At 36.1% G+C, this 24,596-nt stretch overlaps 1 protein-coding gene and 1 pseudogene across 6 annotated transcripts; one reads left to right on the plus strand and one right to left on the minus strand.

Annotated features, from left to right (window-relative positions):
• Positions 1-2,067: 2,067 nt before the first annotated feature.
• Positions 2,068-7,410, minus strand: LOC148698519 (uncharacterized). Of its 6 annotated transcripts, none has more exons than XM_088683961.1 (15): positions 7,332-7,410; positions 7,206-7,237; positions 6,726-6,812; positions 6,452-6,633; positions 6,016-6,088; positions 5,768-5,842; positions 5,571-5,681; positions 5,370-5,412; positions 4,512-4,605; positions 3,840-3,942; positions 3,654-3,749; positions 3,509-3,541; positions 3,008-3,125; positions 2,538-2,622; positions 2,068-2,414 (listed from the first exon to the last, which is right to left on the minus strand). In XM_088683961.1, the coding sequence occupies exons 1-15, from the start codon at positions 7,408-7,410 to the stop codon at positions 2,291-2,293; spliced, it is 1,335 nt and encodes a 444-aa protein (XP_088540087.1). In that variant the 3' UTR covers positions 2,068-2,290. The 6 variants fall into 6 exon arrangements, with proteins under 6 accessions (XP_088540087.1, XP_088540078.1, XP_088540081.1 ...); XM_088683952.1 differs by lacking the exon at positions 7,206-7,237 and adding an exon at positions 7,045-7,125 and having other exon boundaries at positions 7,311-7,371; XM_088683955.1 differs by lacking the exon at positions 7,332-7,410 and adding an exon at positions 7,045-7,125 and having other exon boundaries at positions 7,206-7,268.
• A 6,818-nt stretch (positions 7,411-14,228) lies between these two features.
• Positions 14,229-15,590, plus strand: LOC148698520 (uncharacterized; annotated as a pseudogene).
• Positions 15,591-24,596: the final 9,006 nt, after the last annotated feature.

Consider the following 24,596-nt stretch of genomic DNA (forward strand, 5'->3'; position numbering starts at 1 on the left):
GAAATGCAATATAGTAGCATGAGAGAAGTCTACAAAGGAACAAAAGTATGTTACTCTGTGCATCTCAGTTCCTTTTCCTTCTTTTGCTTTTTAAAGTTTTGATTCGTTGACTAATTGCATATGTTAACTCCCAAAAATTTTATCTCTTTTTTTTTATTTTAATTTTTTTCTTGCAGTCTCTTCCATCATTGAAGATCCTTGATGTGAGCCATTCTCATGGCCTTAGTCAAACCATGGACTTCTCATACTGCCCCAATCTAGAGGAATTGATTCTTGTAGATTGTGGAAGCCTGCTTGATGTTCATGAATCCATTGGAAACCTAGACAGACTTGTGTACTTGAATCTGAAGGATTGCAATAACCTTAGGATGCTTCCAAAGAACATGTGCATGCTAAAATCACTTGAGACTCTCATTTTATCTGGGTGCTCAAATCTTGATGAGACGATGAAGAAGACGGAATCTTTAAAAATGCTCGAAACAGATGGAATTCCAAGAAGTGAATTATGGCCTGGAAGAAATTCAAGTATCTTGACTTATTTGCCATGTTCTTTAGTAGAGTTAGGACTTCGTAGCTGCAATCTTTCTGATGATGCCTTTGCTACAGATTTAAGTAATCTATCCTCACTGCAAATACTAGATTTAGATGATAAACCAATTTTCTAGCCTACCTGTTTTCATCAAAGGTTTGACGAAGCTCTGGTTACTCTCTTTTAATCACTGTAAGAGGCTCGAATCACTTGTGGGGTTGCCGAAAGCTGAAGTCGTTGCTCTAGTTGGTTGCATATCACTAAAACAAATAACCTATCAATCCTATGGGTTGAGAGGGTTGACCTATGAGGGTGAGAACCACAATGTAAATGAGTGCGAGTACTATGACAAGTTAGAACAAATTGAAAGAGTTGACGTGGAAATGAGGAGACATTTCAGCTTGCACAATTTTAAAGATGTTGATTGGGTTTGGAGTCCCGTTCAGGTGCCTCTCTCTCTCTCTCTCTCTCTCTCTCTCTCTTATCTGAAAGAGTTGACTAATATAGTCATTTCCGTATCATGCCTACAGGGACTTGATGGACATGGTATATACAGCACATTTTTTACTGGGAATGAGGTTCCTGGCCGGTTCAGCTATAAAAGTACAAAGTCCTCAATATCTTTTATTGTGCCTTGTCCTTCAAGTCACAAAATTCGGGGCTTGAATATCTTTGCTACCTACGCAAACAAGACCCTCAATTGGACTTATTCACCTCATACATTTATGAGTATTGAAGTGAGCAACAAGAGCAAGGGTATGAAGTGGATCTATGGCCCACGATTCTACGGTAGCCATTTTAGAGAGGTAGGAGATGATCGGACATGGTTGAGCCATTGGAAAATGGACGGCGAAACAATAATATTAGAATGTGGAGATGAAGTGGTTGTTTCCATAATGACGAGTAAACCTGATGAATTTATTCGGGTAAAGGAGCTCGGGGTTGAGCTTGTGGAAGAGCACCAAGACAAGATGAGTACCCAACACAACACCACTCCAGATCCTAATGATCCATTTGTCATCGGCGGAGATTTGTCACCGCTGGAGCATATATGAGGAACGTACAACTTTTGCTGGTTCAGTGAAGCAGAAATGAAAAATGTTGATTTCTGTAGGCCGAAATGGTTGAATCCCCGCATCATGGACTCAGGTAAATTATGATCCATTAAAGCACTTGGGGGTCTGCTCGTATTCATTTCATTTTTCCCTAAATTTTCTCTTTTTTGTATGTCTTTCAGGCAAAGAAGAAGAGCAACAAAATGATCCCGATCACAAAATTGCAGCGGCGAGGGCTGGAGGCAACGACCGCCATCTGGGAGGATGGAAGGGGCTCGTCAATGCTGCCGTCTTCTTTCTCACGTTCACTCTAATCGTTCGGCCCCTTCCATCTCTCGAAAAAAGAAGCGACACTAGTCCAAAAGCCCTCCATGAGTTTTTTTATTTGACTAGATACAGACATCTCTGCATTATCACCTTGTCTTCAAGGCGTTTTATGCCTTCATACACAAGACTTGGGATTCATAGCTAAGTCATGTTAACTGCTTGAGATATAAAGCCCCTTGCTATTAGATATCATGTTCAAATGTCTTCAGCATCATCAAATATTGTGTACATTATGGCTTTACCGTTACGAAATTTTTCTTCCCTGCCACTGATTGCTTACAACCTCATGCACTTTGTCAAAAGTTACACATCTTAATTGTCATTTGCAACAAAACTGTGTAAATTACATAAATATCAGTACAACAGAGTTTAGCCTTTCCTACACTAGGGAAGCTGGTTTTTGCTTCTTCAACCCAAACAAATTATTGAGGTCAGGAAGCATCGGAGGAACGGCCATGGTCTCCGGGGCCATGAAATTTACTATCTTCTCGTGAACATTGTACCTGCAAAAGCATAATACAATAAGCCTTCAACAACGTGCCCTAGTTTGCTCAACAGATGCTCCAACGCATTCCAAAACAAAATCATAGCAGTTTCACATAGGGAACCGAAGAATCTATTGACACCTTATCTTGCGACTCTTAGAGGCTCTTCTGTCAACAATCTTCCTCTTCTTTGTATGCAACTTTTTCAAAGAATAAAAGGCTGTCTCTGAGGATAATCAAATAGTGCAAAATCAGAATCAATAACAATATGCTGACAATATACGTCTTAATTGTTAGCAGGAATAACTTCGATAGTGCGTTCCATTTGTAAAGTTACAAAAGCTTGAATAATAGATATCCAGGATCTCCTAGGTTCCAAGCCCACTATAACGAAGACAACAGATGCAGATACAGATCCTAAACAAAAAATTAACAAGGATATCCAGCACCGCTTGGGCATATAAAATCATAAACAATTTCAAAAGCCACAATTTTTAAATGCAATCTGATTGTGTGTTTTGATTTACCAGAACTCTTATAGATTTGGAAAAACGGTATATCACATTCAAATGCAATCATGTATTACATATGAGATGCACTAATAATTTTACCAGAAGATGCTGGGTCAATTGTCTCAAAAAATTCTTTCAGTAACTGCTGGTAAAACTCAGAGTCATCCAAAAGTTCAGGGTCACCGTCAGCTTGTGCACCAGCTTCAGATTGTGTCTCCTATCAGAGTGAAGGAATAATAAAGAAATTTTTTAATTAAAAGATACAATCAAAGCTACAGATGATGAGTACTAAAATAATCACAGGTGGCATGATTCATTCTTATATAACAAAGGAATAAATTCATCAAATAGAATAGGGGCCATCCAAAATGAAAATTGAAGTAAACACCACAAACGACGCAAAATATTGTTCAAATATGGTATCAAATTAACAGAATGCATCCTTCCTCAAACAATGAATTTGTACTTCGTTTGAGAATTAAAATAGCACTTAGGAAACTGTAAAATCCATGGGACATTTAAGTGCAACAAATTTATAGATGAGCCTCAGATTTGAATAGAATTCTAGTTAACCAATTATATGCAGAACAGTAGGATTACCTCCCCCTTTGCAGTATGTTTCTCCTCAGGAACCTGCACATCCATTTAAAAATTAAGAAGAAATCTCTTTTGAGAATGGACAAGAAGCTTGGGAAGTGTAAAATTTTCAATTTTTTCAATTTAGATGTAAGAGTTAATATCTTACAGCGCCAAATACAGAAACTGCTGATTTCCTCATCTGCATCTGCCTAACCATTCTGCTTGGATCTCTCATATAAGAAGCAACTTGTTCACTAATATTCTGCAATTGGAAAGGATAAATGAATTCATGTTGAATATCTCGCAAGGGATGGCACAAGCATGCAGTTTGCTTTTAATTGTAGGGCCAGACCTGATTAAAAGCATGCAGTTTGCTTTTAATAGCAGCAGCACCTGTGGTCACCTCTGTCTTCCTCTGCCATTTGTTGATGGATTTGTCTCTGAAAGTAGCTATTCTACAAGATAAAACATGACAGGTTTAGTTAGACCAAGTAACCCACATGGAAATTCATACAATGATGAAAAGTTGAACAACATAGTAGAACAAATTTCTAGAAATCATGCAAGAGAAGTTGACGGAGCATGACTACAAGAAGAAGATTTTTTATACCATAACTGCCCTACATCTCAAAGTAAACACATAACAAACAAATTTACTTTAGTGCCTAATGGAATTTCAATGTCAGAAAACTATCAAAGCTATTAAACAGTTGAGACAAAATAACATAACAGGCTGATGTATTAACTGATAAAAACTATATATTGAAGTATAACAAAAGTTGGATATTATGGTATTGAAATACAGCAATAATAGTAAGGTACTTGAATCTACCATTACGAGAATTTTAAACAATAAAAATTCCACATTTCCTTTTGCCGCTCCATATGGAGCAAAGAAATATGGCATGAAGAAGAAAAAAAAATATTTCAGTTTTATACAAGTATTGATAGACTTCAACACAAGAGCATATGTAGTTAGTAGAACATAATTCTTCTCAGAATATCTAAAGTACGATCTGAGTACCTCGACAGCAACTGAGAAATCCGTGACCAATCCTCATCACCATCACCGTCAATGTTCTTAGATGACTCTGACTTCTTAGATTGTCCAGATTTACCTTCAGAACAGGATATTTATTAGGAGAAGCACCACATGAACATATGCAGTATGAAACTAATGAAAATGCAAACAGTACAAACTAGGACACCAAAGTAGCCCAAAAGCCAAATGTTTTCCTTTTTTTTTTTTTTTTGCTTAATCAGGCTAAGGTTTATACAAGATCAAGCAGGAAAGATTTGTCCTGGGGCAGATTTCAAATCTGGCTTCATCTTGGCTATGCTCAGATCAACAAAGCAAGACCCAACTGATTTAGCTTCTATGCCGACATTATGCTTTTGACCACTGGAACATATACCTAAACCCCATTGATATTTCCTTGAATGCTGTATACAAAATCGCAGTGTCTAATTTTTGTTGAACACAACAATATTTCTGACCGATCAAACTACTCTGAAGTTCCAACCTATTGTGTGTAAACCATCACCTGTTGGGACTGCCTTGATCTCAATTAGAACTAAGCACAAACTTTATTACAATTCAACTGACCCAAAGTTGATGTGCGAAGATTTAGGTTAACAATTGAGCCGGTCCAAGCTCAAGCTCGATGCTTTGTACTTTGGGATGAGCTTGGGCAAGGCTCAGCTTAATCCATTCCTCTTGATAGACACTCTTACTCTCTTAATAATAACTCAGTACCAGCATATCAAACCTTACACATACTGGCAATTCTTATCACGCCGATAGCAAATGCACAACAATAATAGAGAGCCAATTGTATTACAAAATAAATATAATCGTATGATAAATGTAGTTTGCACATACTATCTGTTGCTTGAACGATGGACGGGTTCTTCTCAAGTAAAGCCTGTAACAAGAAAAAAATGGCATGATGTGATAAATTTTAGCATATACAAATGTCAATATTAACAAATCGTAATAATTTATTTATATTACCACAAGGTATGAAGCTAAACCACAGACCAAGTAGTATTATAGGTAGACAACTTTTTACAATAGCCATACCTCTTGTAGTTCCGCTAGTGAATCCAAAGTTTGCTTTGATGAGTCAACTAGATCAGAATATGCTGTACTGACACCCTGATGTGAATCACAGAATAAAGACCTAACTGGCTCCTGCAGACAACCTCTTGGGTAACATACTATCTTAACATGTCAAAAAGCTACAAAAAGAAAAAAAAGGAGGGGGACGCATAAGCAACCTGTGGTAATCTATTTGAATTTGAGAATGCTTTCTGAAGCAAGAATCTGAACTCAAGAGCTTTGTCCCAGAGAGCCTTCGAGAAAATGAAAAGAAAAAAAAAGCATAAAAAATGGGTAAAATAAACATCGACCAGACAATAATCAGCTACATAAATATTTTTTGTCAACTTTAAGGCGAGGCATAAAAAGAAGCTCTAATCAAGGAGCAATATGGATATTACAAGAGCTATTATCTTGAACAACGCACCTTTTGGTTCTTCACTGCTTGACCTTTAAGAAGATCTTCGTCCTTATGACGCTTTAGATTCTTTAAAATATCTCTGCATGGGAAGAGGGAATAAACGATGAATAAAATTAACTTCATACGTCCGCCTATACCTATGTATAGATGTATGTTCCTTCTTATTATCTCGAACTCAATAATTGCAGAGGTATGTATAACTCCATTTTATCCTTTCATAATAACTAAATTAAATAGAAACTGAAACTTAGAGGTGAGCTACCATGAAATGGCACTATTATTGAATAACTTCTGTAACCTAATATCAAATTTCCTCACCAACCTCCGACTGCAATGCATATTATCTCCTACATTCATATTATTTAGTTCTACATCGTCAGTCTAATTAAGCATCACAAGTTTATAATAAAAAATAAAAGGATGGTGAACAGAAATCTCTTACTGCTCCTGATAACGAAGATTCATGTATTCTTTCTCGAGTTCTTCCATCTCGGCATCTTTATTATCGTTTTTCTCATCACCATTTTCCTCTTCCCCATCTTCTCGTCCATCTTCTTCCTCATTTTCTGATTCTTCTTCCTCCTCCTCACCGTCGTGCTCATCATCATCCTCTTCCTGCTCCATCTACATCACAAATAATCAATTAACAACACAATCACCAAAACAAAACCAGATAACTACCGAAACTGAACAACAGAATTACAAATTAAACTAACATTCAGCTCATCGCTGTCGAAATCACTATCGTCCTCAAACTCACTGTCACTGTGACGAGCCTTCCTCCCCATTGTGACGCCTGACCCCTAGAAATTCAAACACCCAAATGTTTATACAATTTACTTCCACAAAGATTTTAGCTTTGGTGTGACATACAACTTCAGTTCAAATATTCAAACTTCATCAATCTCGAATTCTAGAATTGATGAAATTTCCTTGTTTTATTTGAAGCGAAACAAATGATATGTGCACAGAAATATATATATATATATATATAGAGAGAGAGAGAGAGAGAGAGAGAGAGAGAGAAACCCTAACCTTTTGAAGATGAAAGGAGGAGGACGGCGAGGGTTAGAGAGGCAGAGACAAGTCTGAGAGAGAAACCCTAACCTTCTGAAGCTGAAAGAAGAAGGACGGTGAGGGTTAGAGAGAAAGAGACAAGTCTGAGAAGAGAGAGAGAGAGAGAGAGAAACCCTAACCTTCTGAAGCTGAAAGAAGAAGGACGGCGAGGGTTAGAGAGAAAGAGAAAAGTATGAGAAGAGAGAGAGAGAGAGAGAGAGAGAGAGAGAGAGAGAGACCCCAACCTTCTGAAGCTGAAAGAAGATGGAAGACAGCGAGGGTTGGAGAGTGGCGGAGACAAGTCTGAGAAATAGCTACAGGGTTTGGGTTTGGGGGTTTAAGCATTGATATGGAATTTACCGGGTTGGAATTACCCGATTTTAAAACCCAAACCCGGCTGCTGAAATGCGCTTCGTGGGCCAGTTAGATCAATATTAGACTGAGTCAGGTCCGTCACATTTGATTTGTACTTTATTGCACACTTGACAAGGGCGACTTATATACTATCATAATCTAGTAGTAAATCTCTTGATTTAGTAATATTATGTTTGGATAAGGGAAATAAACTTGGAATTTTGATAAAAATCAGAATTTATAAATTGACATGCACCAATTTCCTTATTTGGATTCATAAATATAGAAATTTAGATTTTCCGTGTGGAAAAAAAAATTGGAAATTTGAGATCTCCAATTCCCAAGTTCAAATTCCATGTAAATAGGTGTCATTTCTCGATTTCTATAATTGAGAGTTTAAAAATAACAAATTCTGTATTCAATTTCATTGTTCTTTTAGGTTAACCAAACAAGAAAATTTACATATTCTAGAAAATAAAATCTCATCATTTCAATTTCCGTCATTTTTAAATTCCTTAATAATCTTAAATTTCTTCATCCAAACACAACGTAAGTGTTAGATTTTATATTCGATTCATGTAAATGGCTAATTCAATACTAAATTACGATATTTGACTCATTGTGTGACTAATCCAAATCCAACACCTCTTAAAATATAATAGAGACTTACCTAAAATACTTAAGGGCATGTTTGGTATTCTACTTGAATTCAACCTTTTAAACTCAAAAACAATTTTCAAGTTTTAGGCCTTAAAAACTTGTCTGGTAGGGCTATTTTCAAAAACTGAACTCAAGACTAACTCAAAAATATAATCTATTATCTAAAAACATAAAAAGTGAGTTTTTAGACTTTTTAAATTTAAATTCACTCATTTCTTCTCTCCCTCCTCCCCTCACTCCAAATCTATCTATCTCTTTTTTGTTATTTCTCTCTCCTTTTTTTTTTACCTTTTTCGTCTCTTCTCCAATCGCTCTCTTCATTCTCTTGGTTATTTCTCTCACTCATCTTCCTTTCTATCTCGTCTGATCCTCTCTTCTTTCTCTTTACTTCAATCATCTCTTACTTTCTTTCATCTTCTCTCATCTTTCTCCCTCTCTTTTTAGATCTCTTTATCTAGTTTAAGTCGTAAGATTTAAAATTTTTAAATCGCAAACCAATCAAGTTTTTAAGTCTTAAAGAAAATTGTTTTCAAGAAATGTCCTTAAGAAATGTTTTGAGAAATGATATAAAATTTCAAATATGATACCAAACAGGGCCTAAAATAGTGATGATAGATTGGCAGATGTAACCCAAGCCAATTTTATAACCGTTTCCCTCTAATCTCTCCCATCTCCTCCAATCCCTCAATTATGGCCATATGTCTTTTGTTTGTGGATTTTTGGAATGCAATTAACCTAGCACCCTTGTTTTTTTATTAATCGTTCTCGCATTCAAAACAAAACACCACAATTTTCATAAAGTGAGCACATGTAGGGCTATAATATGCTCGAAACAATTTGAATCGGCTTTTTATTTTTTTACTCATCTAAGCTTGATTTTCAATGTAGTGAATTGAACTCGAACAAAATAATAGACTCGTTAATGAAATAAGTCGATATAGAGCTTTGCTATGTTCAGCTCATAAAGCTAGTGAACTGCTCGTATCTTTTTATCAGATAGCTCAAATTTGGTTCAAGCTCGACTTGTTCATTAAAGCTTGGCTCATAAGTGTATCTTATCTCTATTACAAAATCCAACGATTCTCTTATCTAAAAAATATTCAAATAATTATTCATACCTTATCCCGATGATTGATATTAGACCCAATGGAATGTGGGGTACTAGGATTGATTAGAGCAACTCCACCCTACTAAGTCAATTAATGTTTGGGCTATTGAGTAAAGGCAATTACAGCTTTGAACAATAACTGCCCGTGTGCATTTGCACTTCTAAAATATTTAAAAAAAAAATTAATAAGAAGATAAATATATGTTTAATTTTGAATAAGATTTTTAACTGATTTCTTCACGTGTTATGATTCTGTAATTTGTAATTTTTTTTATAATTTTTAATATTTATTTTTTACCTAATTAATATGAACCTTTTAATACATTCGTTTTTGTAATCCAACAACCCATAAGAGCACTTCCACCGTGTGCTCCAGCCTGAGGGACAGGTGCAGGAACAAGGCCAAAGAGCCCGAGTGATGAACTTCAGCGTGTGCTGGCAAGCAAGCCCGAGCAGGCCCGAGCGAGAGGCCAAGCAGGAATCGACAGCCCGAGAGCCTGAGGGCTGTGTGACGTGTGGCTGATGTGCGGCATCGGTGCATGTGCCGACCTTGCATATCCCCGTCCTCCTTCCCCTCATTTGACCTGGATCTACACACTCAAACCCTCAATTCGAACGAAAAACATCAACTATGCAGAATCAATTTCAAAAAATTAAATTAAACTAAAATTTCCAATAAAACTGCGGTTCTAAAACCACCGCATATAGGATCAAATTCGATCGGCAGCAAATAAATCAAACCAGAAATTAAAAAAAAAAAAAAAAAAATCATCGGATTGAACTCACTATTCGGGATTCATGGCTGGGACTTAGAATGAGTCGTGAAAAATTAGGGAGAAATTCTAGTCCCGGCAAGCAATTGCCGCTATGTGTAGAGAGAAGGGAAGTGGAAGAGGAAGGGAAAGGAATGAAAGCAGAGAAGAAGAGAGGAAGATAAAGATTGGGGAAGAAGGAGAAACCGAGGAGGGAGGGAATGAAATCAGAGAAGATGAGAGATGATGATGGTGGAATGAGGGAAAAACATAAATGAGAGGAAGAAGGGAAAGAGAGATAGAAAGAAAAGAGAGAGAGAGAGAGAGAGAGAGAGAGAGGAAAAAGAACCGGTCAAACAAATGTAAATGAGGGGAAGAAGGGAAAGATAAATAGAAATAAAAGAGAAAGAGAGAGAGAGAGAGAGAGAGAGAGAAAGAGAGGAAGAAGAACCGATCAAACAAAAAAAAAGGAAAGGGTGATGGGATGTTTGATGGATTGGATGAGAAAAAAATTAATATTTTATTATCCATTGCCAGAGCTATTCAAGTGCAACGGTGGAGATGCAAAAGGCGATTACTGTTCATTAAGGGCAATTACTGTTCACTGCGTGGATTAAACAGTGTATTGCCTGGGGGAAGGGTTCCCACGCTGGAATTGCTCTAAAGTGCCACATTGGCCACAACAGCTAATAAATATTTCTTTTTTTTTTAATTTTTTTGTTGAAAAATTTGGACTGTAGGATAGAAATCTTGTGCAAATCAAATGGTTGAAGGCCCCCCAGCACTATAGGGTTGGTCAGTCCACTTGCGCTCACGCATGTGTTAAGCCCACACACCTAACCCAAAATAATAATAACGTGGGTGCCATCACACTCCCTAAAACGCTAGATTGGGCAATTTTGGCCCAAGTGAGTAGTCGTGCCTCCGTATTTTTATTGTAGCCCGACTTGTTTGGGTTGAGATGGAGCTCATTTTGTTGGTTTTGATAGATTGAATCACCCAATCCTTCTTGCAATTGGAAAGGGTGAAGTTGCTCTCATGGATGATGCTATCCACAAACCTATTTTTACCGCTCACACACTATTTTTAATTTCTGGTCGTCGGATCAAATAAATTGAAGAAAGTCAAGGAACAAAAGTTAACAAGATTATACAGTATAAAAGATAAAACAAAATAATGTGTAAATAGCACTACCTTTAATTATATGTTACATAAGTAGTTGAATATAGTACAGTTTAAATGTCTTAGCTCCAACATGAAAATTTTTGAAATCCAACACTACCACACGTGCTTGACCACCTAACCTATCATTTTTAACACCTCAACTTTAGGTCTTCTAACAAACTCACACCTCAACTTTAGGTCTTCTAATATCATACATTAACTTATGAATTTGTTACAATTTCATACCTCTGTCTATTTTTCTGTTAAAATTTTTGTTAAATGCTGACATGGTAAATATGAGACCATCTCTTTGCCCAACTAAAACTCCACGCTCTCTTTATTATTTTTTAAAAAAATTCAAAATTCAAAACCAAAAAAATTTAAATTAAAAAAAAATTTACCTTGAACTTGGCCCCTAGGCGAAAACACCACCACTCTCTCAAGAACCTTAATCCCTAAATTTGATAGGAGCATATTTATGCGACTTAGTTAGCTTGTTTTCTTGCATTTACATAGTTATTTTCTACTTATTATAGTGTTTTAAGCTATTTTCGTGTGTTTGTAGGTCCTAATGGCAAAGTTACCAAGAAAGTGCATTTTGGAGCCATTTGGAGCAGTTTTGGGCATGGAATGGATAACTTGCATGTGGAGCAAGGTGGATGGACGAATTTGAAGTCAAGAGAGGCTAGGAATGTGATTAACATCTGGAAGAATTAAATTGAAGACTTGGAAGATAAGGAATTAGCTACAAAGAAGGAACATTATCCAAATTACCTTATCTTATCCAAACCTTATCCAACCTTATCTTATCTTATCATATCCTAATCTTTTCCTACCTTAATTCCAGCTGCAAAGATGACTCATTTTCACATTAAATCACCTAAATATCAGGTTCTCGAAGCCCTATTTTCGTACCCTAAGTTTATGCCACATGTAACCCTTCTAGAAGTTCTAAAATCTACCATAAAGACTATTCCTTGTCCTCTCTGGAATCTGATTGAAAGTGACCTTGTTCTTTGGTGATTTGGAGTCCTAATTCCTCTCATTTTCAGCCCAATTTCGTTCCTTTCCTTCACCCTATAAATATATGATGTCGCACCCATCATTAAGCACCACCCTCTACCACAAATTCACACCACACCTGGAGCCGTGCTTGCCATTCAAAACGTTGGATTGTTGGAGCGTTTCTAGGTGTATTCTATTCTTTGTTTTCAATGTTTAAATTTAATTATCTTTGCTTTGCGAACATGAGGAACTAAATTCATTTTAGTTAGAGATGAATTCAAAGCCATGAACACATATGTGATATGAATTGATTTCCTCCAGTTATTGTTTCGTAAAACATGAATGCGATTTACTTAGTTCGTACAGTACTTTTGTGTTTACGAGCCAAAGTTTTAACACAAGAAAGTCGAAGTATATATTTTATTCGATACAAACTCTTTTTTCTTGAGGATCCACTGTAATAATGAGAAAGATTTCTGCATATATGCACAAATCGGTCGATAATATCAAAATCCGACGAATCTGCCCAGGTGGACTTACTAATAGGATGCCCTAATGCGTTACAAAATTTCACTTTAGCCAATGATCCAATCAAAGGAATAATTGGAACTAATGTATCAAGCTTCTTCATAGCATTATCCATTATAAATGAGTGACTCTTTCTATCTTTAGTTTAGGTTCGTTACGGCAGTTGTTAGTTCCGTCTCTTTATCAGTTAATTCGGTAAACGTACAATCTTTTTTTTTTTTTTTTGTATTATTATTTTTATTTATTATTTTATAAAAAAATTTATGAATATAATTAATGTAATGCATCATTGACTTCAATACGGAATTCCCGGAATTGGTTCAACTTTTTTTCCGAACAAGAAATAGGAAAATTGGAATGAAAAACGTCCATTGTCTAATGGATAGGACAGAGGTCTTCTAAACCTTTGGTATAGGTTCAAATCCTATACGACAGACAGCGCTGCCTACATGCGAATTAGCTTCCAAGGTCGAGCAATCTCAATTTCACTACAGGATTTGCGAATGAATGCTGGGCTGGGCCACCTCGAATGGCGTGAAGCTAGGATGTCATTTCAGCCTTTAGCTCTTCACCAGAGCTACTGCTTTGATTGATGCAAATGATGTTTTGGATGCTTCCTTGGTACGATGCTTCGTCATATCACAAATAGCTTTCGGTTTCAACGGTTTTAAAGTCTAGCTCTTTCACTCTAGTTGTTTTTACACCACATGATAGTGAGTGAATTAGATATACAGACTCAGTCCGGTCATACCAGGTCAGCTCAAGGCATAGCATAATTGCGTAGGCCGAAAGGCTCGACTAGAAGGAATCGGCGGAGAAGTTTTGTGTTATATATGGTAATCTTTCTAATAGCCGACACGGTCATATTTGTGAAAAAAGAGAAATGACAAGTTTATAATATTATCCCTCTTACATTAGTTGATACTTCAAAGCGGTTAGGGCGTTTAAAGAGCGCGACTCTACCGCTTAGTTAAAAAGGTCCATTTGATTCAATTCATGAATTAGCCCACTATGAGTTTACTGCATTTGCATTTATAAATATATTAAATTATAGATTTTTTATGATAATTATTTATATAATAAATAATAATATAGTATATCATTGATTGATAACTTATTCTTGTATGTTGATTAAGAAGACCTACTTAATTTGCATGCATGAATTTGATGCTAGAATATAAGGGAGTTTCACGTAATAGTTATTCACTTATATTCACAAGTTGTTTAGAGTCTTTACAATCTGCTTGTTTTTACCTTAATTTCATCCAAAATCCAATCCCCCTTTACTTGGTTGTGTCTTTTAGTTAGAATATGTCCAAATTTATGTTTTTAAGTGTTTTGAGTCATTTAAGTTTAGTTTTGTATTTTTAAGTCAATTTAGAGTAGATTAGCATCCATTCTAATCCCTGGCCTAGAACAATCCCTACTTTCATATACTACAATCATAGGGTTTTAATTTGAGTGTTAGAATATTTCACATCAAATTTTGGCGCCGTTGCCGGGGAATTGCTAATCCCTCTGTTTGCTTGTTTATTTTTCTTTTGATATTTGATTTAGTTTTATTTCTTTGATTTCAGGTACTAGAGAAGCAAGACATGACAATTGCTAATCTTCAAGCTCAGATAGCGAATATTAATTCTCAGTTGTCACAGTATGCCGAAGGGTCCACAATGCAAAGTGTCCCTACATTTAGTGCTTCTTATAAGCAAGAATATCAAGCAAATCAATGTCCACAAAGAGGTTGGGAGAATGTGACCTGGGGTTATCAAGATTATAATCAATCAGGGAACAATTTGATTTCCAACATGTACAATTCAGATTGGAGTGATCATTCAAACTCTATGTGGTGGGAATCTCAACAAGTTCAACACAAAGGATATTGGCAGCCATATGAGGAGTTCTATTCGAGACCTGCGCAGCCACCACAACCTCATATACAGTATGCCCAACCAAACTCAGGTTCATCAATAGATTGTGATCAAATTCTTGATGAATTAATTTCTTTGGCGCAGGGCTCACAAAATCAAGCCAATGAGGCTCAACAAGGAGAATATTGGCAGTCATATGAGGAGTTCTATACAATGCCTATGCAGCCACCACAGCCTCCCCCACAGCAATCCCAACCAAATTTAGGTTCGTCATTGGATTATGATAAAATTCTTCCAATACTAACTTATTTGGCACAGGAATTACAAAATCAAGCCCAAGCGATGAGCGAATTGAAGAATCAAATGGGAAAGATCGTGGAATTCATAGGGCAAATGCAAGAACAAAGTGAACTATCCGACTCAACTGTTGAAATTGTTGAAGCTATCACCTTGGGAAATGGCATGGAGGTTGGAAATGAACCCAAGACGTCCAAACCAAGCCAAAATATGGATGAATAGCTATTGCTCGATGAAGAAGAGGATAACAAGGCCATGGCAAGGGAAGAACCACCCTTGCCGCAGCCCCATATACCCTCTATGTCGTACACTACAACCAAGGTAAGCCCAAATTCAATTCGTCTTGACCCCATTCCCCCAAATGTCCCTATTCCTTGCAGGATCATGCAATCCAAGGAAGAAGAGGGTGAGAAAGGCATCTTCGAAACCTTTCCAAAGAATCAAGTGCAAGAAGTGGCTGGGGAATGTCTAAAATTCATCAAAGAAGATATACTTGAGACAACAATTCCCAAAAAAGTTGGATTTTATGACACAGGACAAGTCATAACTCTCAAAACACCAAATCTAGCTGAATTTTATAGTCCTACAACTTTCGAAGGGGTGTTTATTGTTGAGTTCATTTCGAAGCACACAGGTAAGCCACATCCCCGAATTTCAATTTTGTTTTATACTAATATGTTGTTAATGATTCAGGCACCCACTCTAGAATTTAAACCATTGCCGGATCATTTCAAGTATCACTTCCCATTCAAAGATCAATTCCTTGCCATGGGACCTAGTGGAGCTTAAAAGGAGGCATCGTCCAACTGGAAGACGTTAAAGCAAGCGCTTCTTGAAGGCAACCCATGCATTCAAATAAAGAAGACCTAGGAATCTCCAACACTCCACAACCAGATTTGCATTCCTAAACCCTATTCTTTATTACTTTTACTTTGTCATAATTGTCATGTTTGTTAGTTGTGTTGTTTGATTGTTTGCGTGTGAGTCTTTGTTTGAAACATTGAAGACAATGTTTGGTTTAAGTATGTAGGGGGGGGGGGGTAAACAAAGTGTTTTTCATGAAAATTCGTTGGATATTATCACCTATCACTTCTAAAGTTGTTACTCACTATTTTGAAGTGTTTTTAGTGTGTTTTGAAGTGTTTTTATGTGTCTTAAACAGAAAATCCGAAAATTGAAAAAATAAAATAAAAAAATAGTGTTTGAAAAACCCAAAAAGAGTTGTTTTTAGAGTTGTTTTTGTTTTTATGTTTGTTTGTGTCTTAGGATACCTTCCAACACAATGATGAGGATTTGGTTTTCAATTGCATGACTGTTAAAGAAAGTTGCAAACATGGATGGAAGTTTGATATGCTCTTTGGTTTATGCTTAGTTGTAGTTGTCGTTTACAAATTCACATGTAATCACAAAAAGGAAAAAAATCAGTTTTTATAACATGCTTGAAGGAAGAAACTCAAACTAACACTACAACCCTGAGAGACTTGAGCCTTAACTTTGTTTGGAGAGTTATTAATCTTGATGTTTTTGTTTTCTAAAGTCGTTGCATGATCTCATTATTCTTTGCTTGGTTGCTACTTAGAATGCGTTTTCATCATTATAGTTCCAAATACTAGAACTCATGCCCATTTCATTCAAAGCATGATATTGATTGCATAACATATAACAAGATGAAGTTGTTTAGTTAAAACCAAAGCCAAAAAGCCTTACCCTTTGCATATGTATTGTAGGTTTAACCCCTTTGAGCCTTATTTAGCCTATTTTCTTTGTTAGCCACATTATCCTTACCTAGCGTAGAATAGGACTATCCGTATCCTTATTCTTAAAGGATAGTAAAGCATGACTTAGAGGGAATTCCTTTTGATCTAAAAATTGCAGAAAAACAAGTGTGGGGGAAGGATTTTCGTGGAAATCTAGGAGGATGTATGATTTATGTGCCAAAGAAAAAGAATAGGGCACGGAAAAAAAAACGTGAAAAAGAAAAAAAGAAGAAGAAAAAGTTGAAGAAAAGAAAGAAAAAAAAGTTGAAAATAAGTGAGAATGAACTCACAAGTATTGGTTGTTGAAGAAAAGGTCCAAAAGTTTGAATCTGGCCCTAAGTGTTGTGTGAATCTCCCTTGGGTGTTTAAAGTTGGGTTCTGCATTCAAAAGTGAATTCTAAGTGTTTATTTCATTACTTTGCTTACTATTGCTTTAAGAACTTTTGTTTATCCTTACCTTTCTTTGTTAGCCAATACCTTAGCCCCGTCTCTTAGACTTCGATCTTGATTGTTATGTGTTTCAATATGTGGAGTTTAAAATTGGTTTGAGCATATGGTATCCTTGGTTCTCGTGTCTAAGTAATGACATTCCATTCATGAGATCATATACATGTTAATAATTCCAGAAAGTGCCTTCTTTGATTATACATATGTGAGTGCTAGTCTACATGTTTACATCAATCTTTTCACATATACCTAGTGTAAGGAGTGTAGTCAGAAAATCTGTGTGAAAATAGAGAGTATATCCGGTGAAGAATTGAGGGAATTCTCTAAGGCATGTTACTACATTCAAAATGTTGTTTTAATTGATTAAATGCGAGCTAGCAAGTGGTGACTACTGTTAAGTGTATGCTCAAGAGTAAGGATAGCTAAAATCTATGTGAGTAGTAATTTTTAACATGTCATGTTGCATTGGAAATCCCTGAGGTAAATGTTGGAAGGTCTAGGTTATGTTTTGTTTGTTTTGTTTTGCTCGGGGACTAGCAAAAGCTAAGTGTGGGGGAATTTGATAGGAGCATATTTATGCGACTTAGTTAGCTTGTTTTCTTGCATTTACATAGTTAGTTTTTACTTATTATAGTGTTTTAAGCTATTTTCGTGTGTTTGTAGGTCCTAATGGCAAAGTTACCAAGAAAGTGCATTTTGGAGCCATTTGGAGTAGTTTTGGGCATGAAATGGATAACTTGCATATGGAGCAAGGTGGATGGACGAATTTGAAGTCAAGAGAGGCTAGGAATGTGATTAACATCTCGAAGAATTAAATTGAAGACTTGGAAGATAAGGAATTAGCTACAAAGAAGAAACATTATCCAAATTACCTTATCTTATCCAAACCTTATCCAACCTTATCTTATCTTATCATATCATAATCTTTTCCTACCTTAATTATAGCTGCAAAGAGGACTCATTTTCACATTAAATCACCTAAATATCAGGTTCTAGAAGCCCTATTTTCGTACCCTAAGTTTTTGCCACATGTAACCCTTCTAGAAGTTCTAGAATCTGCCACAAGGACCATTCCTTGTCCTCCCTGGAATCTGATTGAAAGTGACCTTGTTCTTTGGTGATTTGGAGTCCTAATTCCTCTCCTTTTCAACCCAATTTCGTGCCTTTCCTTCACCCTATAAATATATGATGCCGCACCCATCATTAAGCACCACCCTCTACCACAAATTCACACCACACCATCCACCACACCTGGAGCCGTGCTTGCCATTCAAAACGTTGGATTGTTGGAGTGTTTCTAGGTGTATTCTATTCTTTGTTTTCAATGTTTAATTTAATTATCTTTGCTTTGCGAACATGAGGAACTAAATTCGTTTTAGTTAGAGGTGAATTCAAAGCCATGAACGTATGTGATATGAATTAATTTCCTCCAATTATTGTTTCGTAAAACATGAATGCGATTTACTTATCTGTTTGATTGATAACTTATTCTTGTATGTTGATTAAGGAGGCCTACTTAGTTTGCATGCATGAATTTGATGCTAGAATATAAGGGAGATTCACGTAATAGTTATTCACTTATATTCACAAGTAGTGGAAGTCACTAGTCATGATTGTGTTAAGTGAATCCTTGGCAGGAGTCTCATGCGTTTCATAGTGATGAATGTCTTGTCAATGCTTATGATTTTCACAAAACTTAATGACCTTTAATATGTATCTTTATTATGCGTTTCATATAGAGAACTTGAGAAAGATAATTTGATTGTAATGCGTATTCATTCAATTCAATGAAGTAAGGAAAATCTGATGGTTGGTTGTGCGATGCAATTAACTTGAGGCGTTCTCATTCATGGTTTAAAGGAATAATAACTGGAAATAGATTTGTATGCATATGTGTCATGTGTGGAGATGAACCCTCTAGCTAGCCGTTCACCCATATTTCACCCAATTTCGTCCAAGTTGTTTAGAGTCTTTACAATCTGCTTGTTTTTACCTTAATTTCGTCCAAAATCCAATCCCCCTTTACTTGGTTATGTCTTTTAGTTAGAATATGTCCAAATATTATGTTTTTAAGTGTTTTGAGTCATATAAGTCTAGTTAAGTGTTTTTAAGTTTAGTTTTGTGTTTTTAAGTTAGTTTAGAGTAGATTAGCATTCCTTCTAATCCCCGGCCTAGAACGATCCCTACTTTCATATACTACAATCATAGAGTTTTAATTTGAGTGTTAGAATATTTCATGTCACAAATTCAAGAAAAAAGCTCATCCGCTGCTCCAAATCTCCATCCTTACTTCCCCCAAACAAAATTTGTTGCCTCAACCCTTTCCAACCTCATCGGTGTGCCGCTGAAACCTTTATACCCATTCATATCGTCAATGACTCCTTGAAATTCACGACAGCTCTTCCACCGAGTTCGGCCGAGTCATGGACTGAGTTCACTGGCGATTCCGACGACGACGATGACAACGACGGCTCCAAAAAATGTAGGAATGACCGAAAGGTCGACGTCAACAAGCACGTCAGTTTTGTCTCCAGCGGAATTGTCATTCCCAACTAAGAGTTCGACAACAATTCAAAGCCTTGGCTCAGGTTTAGATTTAAAAATAAATAAATAAATCGAATTCAGAACCGTTGGGGGCGAAGAGGACGACGACGACGAACAAAGTTTTTTACCGATGGCGTTTGGGAAGTCGAGGAGGTTCTAAAGACAAATTGGAAGACTAGGGACATACGCGAGACTGTGGCGGCCGGGATGGGGTCTGGATGCCTTCAGGGCATTGGAATAAAGGCGTTTAAGAACATGGGCCCTGCCAACAATTAAAATTTTTAATTTTTGGTCATTTCATCAAAATCAACCCCAAATATAAACTTTTAAATTAAGATTTTTTTTAAAGTTAATTTTAATTGTTAAACAAAAAATTAATTATTTATGAATAATTAATTAATTTTTTATTCCAATTGGCAAATGAGTGGGCCATGTTCCTGTTACGTTATCATATAATAGCCAAATTGACAAAAAAGTTAACATTATGGTTCAACTCATAATTGAGGTAGTTTTATGTAATTTACTCAAGTATTTTATATACAAGAGAAATAGAACTGAAAATTTAAGCAGCAATTTAATTTTGATTTGAGCACATGCAACCGCATCTACACATTGGTGTCTTGTAGAAGCTTGCTCCTTGCATTTTCATGGTTCCAATCAATATTTTTAGATTAAATAACTACTCTGTCTTAATCATTTTATATAAGGGAGCTTTAATGGAAAAGTTTCACACAACAAATTTGCAATGAAAAACACATTAATGAATGATTTTTAATGAAAATTTTGAAGAAACATTCGTCGTTTTTATGAAAAAATAATTGTTGATGTCAATTTTAACTTAATTGTGATACTAATACTACGTCTAATCTTTAACTTGTTAAAATATTGTTACTGCCTTTTGTTCTTGTAACTAAAAAAGTTCATTAAGTGTGTTTAGATAAATAACAAATTTGAGGCCATTTTCATTAGTTGATCTTTATGTAAATGATGTTAAATGAAAAGAGAACATGGAAATGAAAAAGAGGTTTTTTTTATCAGACATAAACTTCATCTATAAAATGTTAGAAAAGATAAACATTAAAACAAGTTACAACTAGGTCAAGTGGACATAGAAATCCAAGCAAAACATATGATGACCCAATTAAAATCAGTCCATTGCCGCAAGTCATTACCGCCACATCCACCATGGACGTCGCCATTCTATCGCTCGGGTCATCTAATTTTCTGTCAGCACCAACAAAACACAATCACCCCAAAACAAAAACACAAATACAAAGAGCCCCATTTGAAGGGGGGAAAAACAACTACTCCCCATTTCACAATATTAAAGATCACAACCAATACATAAAATTGTATCTAAGAAAACTCAGTCGGCAAAAAAGTCAACCAACACCAGCAATCATATCCACCCGAAGACCTTTAAAGGAAAAATTTTGATGCCAACAAAGCAAATAAACAAAACACCATCAGTACTGTAGAAGGGGGCGGCGCAGAAACCTAAACCACCAATGTGGTTTTGCACACCTTCATCCGAGTGAAATTAGAAAACTTTTCGACACAATTTACTGATCATCTCCACATCAATATGAATTTTACAACAGTTTCCCTCCAATCTCTCCCATCTCCTCCAATCCCTCCCATCTCCTCCAATCCCTCAACTATACCCATATGTCTTTTGTTTGTGTATTTGGAATGAAATTGACCTAGCACCCTTGTTTCGTGTTAGTCGTTCTCACATTCAAAACAAAGCAAGGCAATTTTCATAAAGTGAGCACCACATGTGGAGCTTCAAATATGCTCGAAAATTCGAATTTGGTTTATTTTTTGCTCATTTAAGCTCGATTTTTAAGTGAAATGACTTGAGGTCAAACAAAATAATAGACTCGTTAATAAAATAAGTTTATATGGAGCTTTGGTATTATCAGCTCATAAACTTGTGAACAACTCATATCTTTTAATGAGATAGCACCAATATAGTTCAAACTTAACTTGTTTGTTAAAGTTTGGCTCATAAGTGTACCTTATCTCTACTACAAATCCTACAATACTCCTCTTTGAAAAATATTCAAATAATTATTTATACCTTTATCCCCATGATTGATATTAAACTCAATGGAACGGGGTACTTTGATTGATTAGAGCAACTTCCTCCCACTAAGACGGATTATTGAGTAAAGGCAATTATTGCCTTAGAGAACAGTAACTGCCTGAGTGCATCTCTAACCTAAAATATTAAAAAAATAATAATAATAAGAAGATAAATTTATGTTTAATTTTGAATAAGGTTTTTAAACAATCGGTCACGTTTCATGATTGTGTAATTTCTAATTTTTCATAACTATTTGTATTTATTTTTTACCTAACTAATAAGAATCGTTGGATTACATTTCTTGTGATCCAACCACCAATATTGTGCCACATGGGCCACAATGGCTATTAAGCTTTTTTTTTTTTCTTTTTTTTTTTTTTCAAATTTCTTCCTTCTTTTTTTAGTTCTTTTTGACAATACAATAGAAATCTTGTGCAAATCGAACAGTTGAGGGGTGAGTGCACGTACAGTGTAGACCTTAACACTACAAGGTTGGTTGGTCCACTCGCATCACGCGACTGGTGTAAAAAAAAAAAAATAATAATAATGTAGGTTACGTCAGACTCCTTCAGGCACTGGATTGGGCAATTTTGGCCCGAGTGAGTAATCGGGCCTCCTTCTTTTTACTGTACCTCGACTTGTTTAGGCTGGGGTGGAGCTCATTTTTTTTTGTTTTGGTAGACTGAATAATCCAAACCCCTTTGCAATTGGGATGGCTGTAGTTGCTCTTATGGGTGGTGCTATCCACAGATCTATTTTTATCGTCACACACTCTTTTCAATTTCTGACCATCGGTCGAATGAACTGAAGAAGGTCAATGAGCAAAAATTAACAAGACTATACCATATCAAAGGTATAAAATGATGTGTAAGTAACACTACCCGTAATTATATGTTAGATAAGGAGTTGAATGTAGCATAGTATTAGTGTCTTAGCTCCAACATGAAAATTCTTGAAACTCAACACTACCGCACGTGCATGACCACCCAACCTATCATGAAAGTGTTTTATATACAAGTGAAATAAAGCTGAAAATTTAAGCAGCAATTTAATTTTGATTTGAGCACATGCAAGCGCATATGCACACGTGTGTCTTGCAAATAACTACTCATTGTCTTAATCATTTTATATAAGGAGCACTTTTGCTCACCGTTCCAAACTTTAGTGTATGCTCACCTTACACTAATTATCTAGCATATGTCATTTCGCTTAACCTTGGTCAATTATTTTCAAAATTGAAAAGGTAACATTTAATGTGAAAATTAACTAAGGCTAGTTAAAAGGACACATGACAAATGATTAGATGTACGGTGATCAGCATAACCATAGTTATGGTGGTGAGCAAAAATGCACCTGTTTATATAAGGGAATTTTAATGGAAAAAGTTTCTTGCAGCAAATTTTCAACAAAAAACACATTATTGAATGATTTGTAATGAAAATTTTGAAGAAACAATGTCATTTTTATGAAGAAATAAATCTAATGTCAACTTTAACTTAATTATGATACTGATACTGCGTCTAATGTCACATCCCAGCCCGGGCCCCCACCACATCTAGAGCTCAACTCCACCGTAGCACGATATTATCCGTTTTGGGCCCCCGACCACGCCTTCACAGTTTTGTTTCTGGGAACTCACACGAGAACTTCCTAGTGGGTCACCCATCCTGGGATTGCTCTCGTGCGCTACTCGCTTAACTTTGGAGTTCCGATGGAACCCGAAGTCAGTGAGCTCCCAAAACGCCTCGTGCTAGATAGAAATGAGAATATACTTATAAGGCTTATAGGACCCACTTTCCTTGGCGATGTGGGATGTTATACTTCCGGCCAGGGATTGGCTTTGATACCAAATTGTCACATCCCGGCCCGGGCCCCCACTACATCCCGGGCTCGACTCCACCATACCATAATATTGTCCGCTTTGGGCCCCGACCACACCCTCACGGTTTTGTTTCTGGGAACTCACACGAGAACTTCCCAGTGGGTCACCCATTCTGGGATTGCTCTCATGCGCTACTCGCTTAACTTCAGAGTTTCGATGGAACCCGAAGCCAGTGAGCTCCCAAAAGATCTCATGCTAGGTAGAGATAGGAATATACATATAAGGCTTATAGGATCCACTCCCCTCGACGATGTGGGATGTTACATCTAAAATCTTTAACTTATTACAATACTGTTACCGCCTTTTGTTCTTGAAATTAAAAAAAGTTCATTAAGTGTTTTTAGTTAAATAAAATAACTTGAGTCCATTTTCATTAGTTATTCTTTATGTAAATGATGTTAAAAGAAAAAAGAAAATAAAAAAGGAAAAGAGGTATTTTTGTCAAACATAAACTTCATTTATAAAAGAAAATGTTACAAGAGATAAACATAAAACTAAGTTGCAACTAAGCCAAGTGGACATAAAAGCCCAAGCTAAACACATGATAACCCAGTTAGATTCAGTTCATTTACACAAGTCATTACCACCACATCCACCATGGACCTCGCCATTTCGTCACTCAGTTCATCTAATTTTCCGTCAGCACCAACAAAATACAAAACCCCAGAACAAAAATCCCAATTGAAAAACAAAAATAATCCCTAATTCACAACATCACTAATCACAAACAATAAATAAAATTGTATCTAAAAAGCTCAGTTGACGAAAAAAAAATCAACCTACACCAACAACCATATCTACCACTTGAGGATCAGCAAAGGAAAAATTTTGATACCCACAAAGCAAATAGATAAAACACCATCAAAATCATAGAAGGAGGTTGTACAGAGATCCAAACCACCAAAATGGTTTAAGTCACGACTCGCTCAAAATGTCCTTGTGCAAATTGATGTTTAAGACTCGAATGAATGAGGCTTTCCTAACATAATACTTTAATATAATTCTTTTTGGCAAACGAGTGAAATTAGAAGACTTTTTGACTCAATTTACTAAGCATCTCCACATCAATACAAATT

Source organism: Pyrus communis, chromosome 2 (assembly GCF_041283825.1).
Source record: "Pyrus communis isolate YQ-2024b chromosome 2, ASM4128382v1, whole genome shotgun sequence".
In the NCBI taxonomy this organism is placed as follows: domain Eukaryota; kingdom Viridiplantae; phylum Streptophyta; class Magnoliopsida; order Rosales; family Rosaceae; genus Pyrus; species Pyrus communis.

Excerpts from the sequence above, each read along its gene's own strand:
- LOC148698519 (XM_088683961.1), bottom strand. The coding sequence starts at position 7,410 with ATGCTTAAACCCCCAAACCCAAACCCTGTAGCTATTTCTCAGACTTGT. Across the intron at positions 5,843-6,015 it reads AAGCAGTGAAGAACCAAAAG|GCTCTCTGGGACAAAGCTCT; the intron begins GTGCGTTGTTCA and ends ATTTTCTCGAAG. Across the intron at positions 2,623-3,007 it reads AATTGACCCAGCATCTTCTG|AGACAGCCTTTTATTCTTTG; the intron begins GTAAAATTATTA and ends GATTATCCTCAG.